The 12,208-nt window shown below is 32.0% G+C and overlaps 2 protein-coding genes across 2 annotated transcripts; both read left to right on the plus strand.

The window, feature by feature from the left end:
* The first annotated feature begins 7,801 nt into the window (after positions 1 to 7,801).
* LOC139843700 (uncharacterized) lies at positions 7,802 to 8,728 on the plus strand. Its single transcript, XM_071833866.1, has one exon. It carries the CDS (start codon positions 7,802 to 7,804, stop codon positions 8,726 to 8,728), a length of 927 nt encoding a protein of 308 aa, XP_071689967.1.
* A 1,198-nt stretch (positions 8,729 to 9,926) lies between these two features.
* On the plus strand, positions 9,927 to 10,838 carry LOC139843775 (uncharacterized). The gene has a single exon (XM_071833961.1). It carries the CDS (start codon positions 9,927 to 9,929, stop codon positions 10,836 to 10,838), a length of 912 nt encoding a protein of 303 aa, XP_071690062.1.
* Positions 10,839 to 12,208: the final 1,370 nt, after the last annotated feature.

A 12,208-nucleotide genomic window follows, 5' to 3' on the forward strand; every position in this document is an offset into this window, starting at 1 on the left:
TATGCGACGTGATTTTTTTTGGGGAGGGTCTTCGGATGATCGAAAGATGGCATGGGTCAAATGGAAACAAATCTTATTACCTTACGATTCGGGTGGACTAAATGTCGGGTCTCTAAAATATAAAAACCTTGGTCTTTTAGTTAAATGGTGGTGGAATTTTCTCAACAATAAAACCAATTCACTTTGGGTAAGGGTCATTAAAAGTTTATATGGGAAAAATGGTGGGTTGGGTTGTATTGCATCTCTTCCCGTGTCTAACCTTAAAAGACTTTCCGGTAGAACCTGGTTCAATATCAGAAATGTCGAACACACCCTAAACAAATTAGGGTGTGACATCTCTAACGCTTTTGTTAAGGTTTTAGGTAACGGAGCAGCAACTTCCTTTTGGGATGATAAATGGTGCGATTCGGTGACACTTAAAGCAAAGTACCCGAAGCTTTTTCGATTGGAAAAAGAAAAGGATGCTTCTGTCGATTCCAGAATCTCGAAGATAGGTGTCGAGACGTTTTTTAATTGGGCCTGGATCAGCCCTCCAAAATGGTGAGCCGAGACTGAACTTATCAACATCGAAGACCAGCTCAAATTTTTTGCTTTTTCGTGGGATAAAGAGGATAAATGGACGTGGAAATTTAGCCCAAATAACTCTTACTCTGTTACTTCCCTGGTAAATCATTTAACTGAGCTTGAAACATCGATCCTCCCGAACCCGATTCCTACTCAGGTAAACAAATTGATTCCACAAAAAATAGGGATTTTCATATGGCGCGCTAAGCAAAATCGTCTCCCTGTTAGATCCGAACTTGATCATCGTGGCATTGACCTTCACTCCACGAGATGCCCTGTATGTGACGATTCTATCGAGACGCTTGACCACCTTATGTTTCATTGTAACAAAGCAAAAGACATTTGGAACCGCATTAGTAATTGGTGGAATATTAATGATTTAAATGTGTCGAATCTTTCAGAGTTAGCGGTGGCAAAAAACCAATATATTACAACATCAACAGGAGCTTCTATTTGGCAAGCTATTATTTGGATTACTGGTTTCCACATTTGGAAAAACCGGAACGACACTGTCTTTGGTAAATCCGTTTTGTGCTCCCCTAAAATTGTTTCGAACATTCAAGCTAATAGTTTCGAGTGGATTCACTGTCGTGGTAATAATCTCAATCTAAACTGGTTGCAATGGATTGCCAATCCAAGAATTTTCGATGCAAATCCGACACCAAAAGTGGGGATTGGCTAATTCAGGTTTTTTTATCCCTTTGCCTGGCTCTAAGTCTTAGTTGTGATTAAATGAGTTGATTCGAGTTGCTTTGTCGCTGAAGTTGCCAGCACTGTGACTTGTTTTCTTCTCAGCTTGTTTTTTCAAGTGACCATCGCAACTTTGATTGTGAAATAGGCTAAAGGGTTTTTCCTTATATTCTTAGCATGCCCCCTTATTTTCCTGCTGTTCGTGTCCATCGTTCTGTATATCAGCTAGATCGTGTTTTGTTGTTTTGATGTAATTTGTAATTAGTTTGTATCTATCTGTTGTATCAGCTCTCTTGTAACTCCTTTTTCTTAATAAAATTGCTTGATCTTTCAAAAAAAAAAAAAAGAATCAATTTACAAAACACGAATTGACTAAAACATTACAAGTAAAAACTCGAATAAACATATATGGAATGTAGCTATACAAGAAGGGTTGGTTAAAGATGAATTTGGAGGAAAAATTCATCTTCTCTCTTTTACTACAAGGAGAGGGGACAACTTGTACAAGACAAACTGGAATATAGCCGAGATACAGTGCTGAAATCGACAACGACAAAGTATTCAACCATACACCACTTAACTCGAGCCAAGTAGGAATCGAGAGAGTCCGGCATAAAAAAAAACTGCACTTAACCAATTCCTTCTTTTGTGGGGTTGGCATCGAAACTTCTCGGGTTGGTAATCTATATTAGCCAATCTAGATTTCCTTTCTTCCAACGACAATTAATCCATTCAAAACTTTTTGCTTGAATATTCGACACAATCTTTGAAGAGCTAAGATTATTGTTCCCGAATACACAATCGTTTCGATGGAGCCAAATACAATAGCTTGTGATCCAAACTACCACTTGTCAAATAGTTGAGCCTAGAGTGGTGTTTAATCTATCCGTTTATTTTAACAAAGTGCTTATCTATTGATGACTCTCATATGTTTTATATTGGCTATAAAATAAGTCTGATGATCATCATGGATTACGTTTTACTGTTGTGTTTTATAAGAATGTTGAGATGATTTAATAAATGGTATACGGAGATAATGATGGAAAGGTGAGAACTGATTTTGACTTATTAGATCATTTTTAATGGTGATAGGAAAAAGTGGCGTGTTGAGGGATCAACTTTTTGATGGACGTGTTGTTAAACTGATAAATAATGAGATGTCGTATTAGGCGATGTGTCAAAATATAATTGAAAGTTGCGTGAAAAAATGATAAAACTATTTAAAACATATTAAACTAATATTAAAATACACATATAAATGTGGCATGCCTTATATTACTACCGTGCTAAGTTGAGCCCGCCAAGCTCCAAAGTGATTAAGCATGCCGCGTTAGTGGCATGCTACTAGTGTGTTTACGATTTTGAAGTTGGAGCACGCAACGTTAATAATCGTCTTAGAGTAGTTATTAGTACCTGATTTAATGTGATGTCTGACTTCTATTAATTATATTCTTTAGGTGTAAATCAAATATAAAAATCATTATTAATTTAAATAGTTAAATGTGTAGCTTAAATTTGTTTTTTTCTTATTGTGATTGTGAGAATGTTTTCACATGAATGTTCATATATGTGTGTGTGAATGGAAAGTGATACAGAATATTTTCTTCACGTTTTTTTATAATACCACTACACATAAGCATAAATGAGTTTTACGACATAACTTGTTATTGCATATTAGTAAAACAAAGAACATTATAAGATCATTCCCAATCATGACCCCCTTCCTTTTCATGACAGACTGTTACATCAACTTTCTCTTCATTTTCTCTCATCATTTTCCCATAACAAAACACGTTCAATCATGACATCATTCCTCTCTATTATTATTATTATTATTATTGTTATTATTATTATTATTATTAGCTTAATGCTCGCGAATTCGCGAGGCTACTTTATAGGACTAAGCAAGCATTAGTTAGAAAAAATACTTAATGTGAAATATTATATTATTTGCGTAGTTTTCAGTAACGGAGACAATTATAGAATATTGCTATATAGTTGTTGAGCAAAAGATAACAAATAAACTCATAAATGCAAGTCTAATTCTTAAACTTAGGTCTTGTTTCCCATCGATTATTTCACGCTTTCAATCTCTTGACGTGTTGATGTAAAGATAGCGACATTTGATGATTTGAAATTCCTTCCTCACTCGAAGTCTCAATTTATATCCATATTGATGCTACGTATAACTATACCAAAGATCCATACTTATTTCCATATTGATTAATGTAAAAGCTAAGACACACTATATCACAAATTTTATTTATATTTAGAATTGTTAATAACATAAAAAAAAAACGAAAGAAATAATCCATATCACATGAACCCAAACCCTAAATTTGTGTTAATCCATAAAAGAATTAATCCATAGGTTTGTGTTGCTAGTGTCAATCTTGGGGAAAAGAAGCTAGGGTTTTATTTTCTCAAGTATCGTAAATTAAACCTAAACCCTAAAATCTAAACCCTAGAATTTAAATCCTAAACCCTAACCTAAACACTAAACCCTAAATTTAGACCCTGAACCTCTAAACTCAAAACCCTAAACACTAAACCTAAACTCTAAAAACTCTTAACCCTAACCTTAAACCCTAAGCCCTAAATTCTAAACCCTAAACCCTAAATCTAAACCCAAAACCTAACATCTAAACCCAAAAAACTAAACCTAAAACCCTAAATCTAAACCCAAAACCTAACATCTAAACCCTTAAAACTAAACCCAAAAACCTAAATCTGAACCTTAAGCCCTAAATCTAAATAATAAAACCTAAATCTAAACCCCAAACTCAAAACCCTAAACGCTAAACCTAAACTCTAAACCCTAAACCCTAAAAACTCTGAACCCTAACCTTAAACCCTAAGCCCTAAAATATAAACCCTAGAATCTAAACCCTAAACCTTAAACCTTAAATCTAAACTCAAAACCTAACATCTAAACCCTAAAAACTAAACCCAAAATCCTAAATTTGAACCTAAAACCTAACAACTAAACCCTAAAAACTAAACCCAGAACCGTAAAACTGAACTCTAAATCCTAACATAAACCCTTAACCATAAATCTAAACATAAAACTCTAAACCCTAAATCTAAACCCACAACCCTAAACACTAAACCTAAACTATAAACCCTAAAAACTACTCTGAATCCTAACCCTAAACCCTAAGTCCTAAAATATAAACCCAAGATTATACGACTTTGATAATAACATAACTTTTATCATTTTAAAATACTATTCTTTGCATGAGATTGATTTTTCTTTGGGTCAACCGAACCCGTACCAAAAATGATACATTTTGACCAAAAGTGACAAGTTGGTTGTTACCCAAAGCATTTGACGTTTGACCCACCTCATTTTGTCATATATGGCACGGGACACAGTAAAGTGACAACATTACATATATGTGAAAAAACAAAAGAATTATCCATCAATCAAACCTCATAGAACATTAAATACTGTTCATCTTACTTGGTCAATCAAATCAGGATTAGTCAAACCCCGACCTTTTCTTCTGTATGCTTCACATAGAACATTAAGACCCGCGAATTCGTGGGATTATGAAAGAATATTTTTAGTAATGAAGTATACATTCGAGATACACATTTACTCATATTGATCCGATAAATTGAACTTCAAAATCTTAATTAGGAACCATAACTTATAATCCAAAAAGAGTGAATAATAACGTTGTAAACCTCATTTACAGTAATCCAGAAAAGAATTGGTGTTAGTCAACAGGTTTTACAATCATACTATGTAGTAAAAAACAAACAAATTCGTGTATAATTTGTTATGTAGACAAACTTTAGATACTCTTTAACCAGCACACAGTAATATTAGTCTATTTTTTACCCATTACCCAACTCATTTGAGTTGCCAAGTATAAAACTAAATATAAGTAGTTATAGACAATTATCTACATAACATATGCCCCATTCGAATGAAGTATTACCTGCTCATAACAATTCACCAACCATTGGGGACATTTGAATAGATACCCTTTCGCAGAACCTTTAAGATAGAAGAAGGATCTTAAATTGATGCCGATTTAAAAACATATGAAAACACCATCTCAAACATATCACCGTAGTCGGTGAGAAGAAAATGTCACCTGCAATGATATACAAAGGTACAAAATCTCTAATTATTGAAACACAATTATAATATTGTTGGTATAGTGGTTATGAAGTGGGACAAACAAATCAAATAATGTTCAACATCTAATTCATATAGGATGAACAGATAAGCCAATCTCTGAAAATAATGCCTACCAAAAACAATGGTAAGTAGCACATAGTAAGTCCAATGTAATTACATATATAATACAATTGATGGCAACATATAAGATCAGTTAATTGGAACAATTAAAATTACAAAATAGAACAGTCAATACTTCCCGATGTTGTTTAATGGACAAGCTCCCTCATGATGACACTGAAACGAATATAGTTTACCACAGCCTTCTCCATAGCTGAAAAATTGAAATTGATATTCTGGTATAATCGATTAGGGATTTGGGAAACTTTATTCGTAATGAACATGTAGAAATCGATATGTACCTGTAAGAATCGATATGAATTACTTCGTCGACGAAAGATCGATATGGATTACCCCTTTAATTCAATTGATCATATTAGATTCATCCTTAAGCCGAAAGGAAAATAACAATGAGACCATTAACTTACCTGCGCAAAATAAAGATAAAAAAAAACTCCACCAAGCAAGATGTACATAATTGAAGTCAGTTAAATAATCTGCAAAGATGAATACTTTACCTCATAGTGATCATTAGATTCAAAAGATTATTGACCAATTTAAAAGGGTGCAGATGAAAGGTACCAACTCTCTTCTGGCTTGTAAATCGACTTTTTTCATCCGCACCCTTTGGTTACATGGTTTTTCTACAACTACAAATGTAAAGTTAAAATCATTCAAGTAATAGAATTTAACAGTAAATAATCATCTTTTTGAAGCTCTAACAATCATTAAAATTAAAGGTATTATTTTATGGCTGATGGTTGTTTTGTTAGCTTAATATTCTAGATAATATATATATATAAATATGTGTATAATAAAAATTCGTATAACCCGTATTAATCATCCTAGATCCATATTTTCGTGGCGACTAAGAAATTTTTTAGGGTTTTAATTTTTTGTTATAAGGCCTGTAATAGAGCTATGGTTTTCAGAGACGGTGTATTGTGTAGAACAAAGTGGATCCCTAATTTTGAAACCCCTAGAAATTTGGCCGCCCCTTTTATTAATTTAATGAATGGCTAAGATTAGTTTTGCTATCTAAAATGATCTATTTTAGCTTTTGTTATTATATATAGAATAGATTATTATTATTATTATTATTATTATTATTATTATTATTATTATTATTATTATTATTATTATTATTATTATTATTATTATTATTATTATTATTATTATTATTCGTTTCTTTTTTTCAAATGAAGTTTTTACCCGTAACGTGCAAATTTTCTTTACTCGTTTAATTCATGCCTATACGTTTCATTTTTCATTCATTTAGTTATTATTCATGTTATCATGTATTCATGTCAATTAGCGTGGGTTTAGGATTGTGTTTTTAAAATAGATTTTACGTTTTTAAAATGACATTTTGAAGAAGGATGTCTCAACAACCTGCTTTTGCCAAGTGCATCTTTTCTCACTCAAAACGTGTATAATAATTTTCTCATCAAAAACTTTTTTTTATATTTGATCTTATACAATATGGTGACAAAATTTTAAAATCAACCGTTAGAAGTGAAAAATAAAAAATCGTTCACTGGTTTTCCTCATATTTGGCTCATTAATTTGTGGTTTGTTAAAGTAACCAAGTCTTCAGATCCAAGAAGTCAAACAATAGTACAAGTCAAACTTTAGTACATTTTCATTTTAAATAAATCATCTCTTATTTAATCGACTTAAATATCATAATTACTTCACAATTAAAACATATGTGCAAATTGCCACTCCTTATCACAGACTCAAACTTGTTTATTCCAATGCAATGTACAACATTTAATGGCTATATACAAACATATAATACTTCAAAGTCTCGACTTAGTGGTTTTGGTAATGGAAATTGTGACAACAAATTCAAAATAATGAAAAAAATTACAACAAGAGAGTGAAAATGGAATCCAAATTTAATGCAGATGTGCTGGCCATTAACCATATCCCATCCTTCTCTCTTTCTATTAGTTTTCAGTTACAATATAAGAATGACAGTTCACATGACAAATAGTAAAAATAAAATAAAATACATAATTAATAAAAATCATTATAAATTTTCAATTTATAACCTACAAGCTCTCCATTTTCCTTTTACCCTAGGCAAAGAATATTGCAAATTCTTTCTCTCTACCTACACAATATATTATATATATTCACTGAAATATATGTATTTACAGAATTTCTTTCATGGTCTTTTGTTTTCTTTCTTCTGTAGATGACAAATAAAAGCATCTTCTTAACCTATTTTTTTTGGTTATTTTATTGATTATATATAAATATATTCGGGGTCGAATCTTTATATGATATATGGGGTTAAAGATGAGAAATTTAGCAACTTGTTATAATGAACATGCAATCAAGGTTTCAGATTCATATTGTTCTGGAAATTCAAACAATATTTATGTTTCTCCAAATTTAATTCCTTCAATCCAAGATGAAGTTTCACTTGTTTACAAAGTTAAACTCTCTACACAAAATCTTTTGTTCGTCACACTTACATGGTCAACTCACAACATTGACTTTGCTTTCACTATTTACATCAATGAACACCATTCTAACTCTTGTAAATCTTTTTGTTTGAAAAAGATTAAAGGGTCTAAAAAGCTTGAACCTTTTGATTCAAAGATTGAAGTTATTTGGGATCTTAGTAATGCAACATATGAAGTTGGACCTGAGCCAGTTAAAAGGTACTTTGTGGCAGTTTTGGTCAACTCTGAGTTTATTTCAATTGGTGACATTGAAGATATGGAGTTTAAAAAGCTTGTTTTGGACTACTCTTATGCCAAATATTCATTAATCTCAAGAAAAGAGATATTTTTGGGAAATACTGAGTATTCGAGCCGGGCTAAATTTTTTGACACAGGTACTTGGCATGATATAATGATCACATGTTTAGCGGATGACCAAAGAAACAAGAATTCGTTAAGCTTGAGTGTTTGTATCGACAAAAAGAATGTGATTCAAGTGAAGAGATTAAAATGGAATTTTCGCGGTAATCAAACAGTGTTCTTGGATGGAATGCTTGTGGATTTGATGTGGGATGTTCATGATTGGTTCTTCGAGTCGCGTTCAAATTCAAGCGAAAAAACAAGATCAAGGGCAGGGATGTTCTTGTTTAGACCAAGAAGTGGTTTGGATAGTAGATTGTGGCTTGAAGAGAAGAATTTGGGTAAGAAAGAACAAGAAAATATTGGTGCTTCTTTATTGATTTGTGCTTGTAAGAACCCTGACTAGTAATTTTTTTTTTTTTCTTTCTATTTTAGGAGACTTCTCCTTTGATATCTTTTCATATATTATTGTTAGATGTACATGTTTTAAAGAATTTTTACGTTGGTTGTTATTGGAGAAACATCCACTAAACTTTATTAGAAAATCTCTGAACACTTTTAAAGTTGAAAGATACATTATATTTTATTGTTTTGGTTAACTTTAATCTAGAAAAGTTATCACCAATTAGTTTCTTATAGAGTGTTAAAACCTCTGCCCCCATATTACCTATAATGTTAAAACCTCTGTTCATAATTCCTTAATCAATGGCCAATGTGGCTATGTTTAACCATAGGGCTATACATCCCTTTAAATATTTGGACCCAATGTAATAATATGTGAATGAGAGTGTGGTAACAATTTTTTTTGAAGTCTTAAATTTATAAGAAGTTAAAGTTATACTCTATTACTCTATAGCAAGATCTTGAATGAATTATGTTCCTAAGACTCATTGTATCGGTGCATAGGAAACGGCGTGGGAGGGTGAGGTGGCACCCCCCACTGCCGTATCAAGGCGTTTCCGGGGAAAAAAAAATGGGGCGTGGGGCGGTTTCCAACGGGGAAGGTAACGCCATTGTTGGGGAATTCGGGACACGTGGCACTGTTTGGTTGGATACGCTTAAAGTATCCGTTGGCAAAAAAAAAAAAAAAAAACTTCCTATATTTTTTATCCTATTTATATACCTAATTTTAACTCATTTTACACCAATTCTTTCTTTCAATCTTATTTTTTCTTTTCAAATTAATCACTCTAAACATTATACATTATGGAGAAAACGTTCAAGATGCTCCAATTTTTAATTGATGACGATTCGAATGATGAAAAAATTGTTAACTTTGTTAGTAGTATGGGCGAAGAAGAAGTGGAGGGAGAAGCTAGTAGTTCGCGAGTCCCTCGAACTCGAATTTATATTCCAAGGGATCGTGAAAGTGCGGCTGACAGGTTATTCAATGATTATTTTGCGGATTCACAGTGTATCCGGAAAACAAATTCAAACGACGTTTTCGAATGAGTCCTCAATTATTTCTCCGAATAGTCGAAGGTATATCTAACTTTAATTGTAGTGATATTCCCGAATATTTTATGTATTTTAGAGAACGTCCCGATGCCGCTGGTCGTCAAAGTTTGACAATATTACAAAAGTGTACCGCGGCCATACGTCAAATGGCGTATGGAACTACACCTGATATGTTTGACGAATACATAAAAATTGGTGAGAAAACTGCTGCTTTATGTTTAGATTATTTTTGCAAATGCGTATTTCATTTGTTTGCGAGAGAGCATTTGAGAAAGCCAACAGCCGAAGATATTGCTCGGCTTTATAATTTTCACGCACAAAAACATGACTTACCCGGTATGCTTGGTAGTATTGATTGTATGCACTGGGAGTGGAAGAATTGTCCTGTTGCGTGGCAAGGACAATATACTAGAGGTGATAAAAAGGGACCATCCATTATGCTTGAAGCAGTCGCATCTCAAGATTTGTGGATATGGCATGGATTCTTTGGTATGGCAGGTGCAAACAACGACATTAACGTTTTAAATGCCTCACCGTTGTTCAACAGTATAAAGGACGGCACCGCTCCTCCTTCACCATTTGATGTAAATGGGCATCACTACGATAGAGGGTATTACCTAGGTGATGGTATATACCCTGATTGGGCTATGTTGGTCAAAGCACCCCATTCTCCTATTGACGAACCGCGAAAAAAATTTAAACGGTTTCAAGAAAGTGCCAGAAAAGATATTGAGCGTGCATTTGGAGTATTACAGGGTAGATTTGCAATGTTAAAAACACCGGCAAGATCTTTGAACTTCAACAAAATTAGAAGACATATGTATGCCTGTCTCGTATTACATAACATGATTCAAGAAAATAACGGATTTGTTATAGGTAGGAGAGAAGAAAGAATGATAGAAAGGAACCCACCACGACGGTTACAAAGGGATTTGAGGGATCGAGATGCAAGGGTTAAGGAAATAAGAGATAGACAAGTTCACAGAAAGTTAGAAGCAGATTTAACCGAGCACGTTTGGAACTTATCCCCTTACTTTCGTACTGCTAATGATGAGTAGTTTCGTTTAGTGAATTTATAATTATGTAATGTTTCGTTTAAGTAAGTTCAGTTATTGTATGTTATGATTAATGAATTTATTGTCATAAAAGTAATAATTGGATGATAATTTTATTATTATTATAGATATTGCATAGTATATTTTTTTGAGTATAAATAGGTGTGTTGAGTTAGAGTTTAATGTATGTATTTTTTGGTTAACAAAAACACTCTCTCTCTCTCTATATTCCAAATGCCACCAAACTCTCATTGTACATTTTTCTATAAATAAAAAACCAATTACTCATACCTTTTGTTCAACCTTTGTTTTCTTCATTTTACAGTATCTCTATCTCTATATACCTTCTACAGTCAAGAACCACTAAAGGTAGTTATAAGTCTACTGAATTATAACACGTTATCAGCACGATTATCTCAACATTTATACTAAATATGGTTGGCTCTGCCACCTAACTAATATATGGTCGGTTATACCACCTGAATTATATTTTCTGTAATCTAACTCTTATTAACTTCACTAACATTTATATTTATGTTATTTAAGTTATATATGGTCGGTTATACCACCTGAATTATATTTTCTGTAATCTAACTCTTATTAACTTCACTAACATTTATATTTATGTTATATATGGTCGGTTATACCACCTGGATTATATTTTCTGTAATCTAACTCTTATTAACTTCACTAACATTTATATTTATGTTAATAAGACCTCATGATTGTACGCAACACGTCATTTGACAACACGGTACTTTATGTACGCAACACGTCATTTGACAACACGGTACCATGGGTCGAGATTAATTCCGATCAATACGAATACGATGGGGTCTTTATATGTTATCTAACATTTATGATTACTTATGCAATTAATCATTATTTATTTCATGCATACTAATGTTTATTCTTAAATTTATAATCTTAAAAGTTAAAATAGAAAAAGTAGTTTGTATTTTTATTAAAAGTAAATCTTAAAAGTTAAAATAAAAAAAGTAGTTTGTATTTTTATTAAAAGTAAATCTTAAAAGTTAAAATAGAAAAAATAGTTTGTATTTTTATTAAAAGTAAATCTTAAAAGTTAAAATAAAAAAAAGTAGTTTGTATTTTTATTAAAAGTAAATCTTAAAAGTTAAAATAAGAAAAGTAGTTTGTATTTTTATTAAAAGTAAATCTTAAAGGTTAAAATAAGAAAAATATATTATAATAATATATATTATAACTTAATATATATTATAATAATATCATTAATAATATAATATAATATGAACCTATATTCCCTTATGATTTTATTATTTGTAATCATACCATTATTCCTTTGTTTACTACTTATGAATCTAAACTAATTCTAATTGCATGTTGTTATTTAT

The sequence above is a fragment of the Rutidosis leptorrhynchoides genome, chromosome 1 (assembly GCF_046630445.1).
Source record: "Rutidosis leptorrhynchoides isolate AG116_Rl617_1_P2 chromosome 1, CSIRO_AGI_Rlap_v1, whole genome shotgun sequence".
Lineage (NCBI taxonomy): Eukaryota > Viridiplantae > Streptophyta > Magnoliopsida > Asterales > Asteraceae > Rutidosis > Rutidosis leptorrhynchoides.

Coding starts and splice junctions, on each gene's coding strand:
- LOC139843700 (XM_071833866.1), top strand. CDS start 7,802: ATGGGGTTAAAGATGAGAAATTTAGCAACTTGTTATAATGAACATGCA.
- LOC139843775 (XM_071833961.1), top strand. CDS start 9,927: ATGGCGTATGGAACTACACCTGATATGTTTGACGAATACATAAAAATT.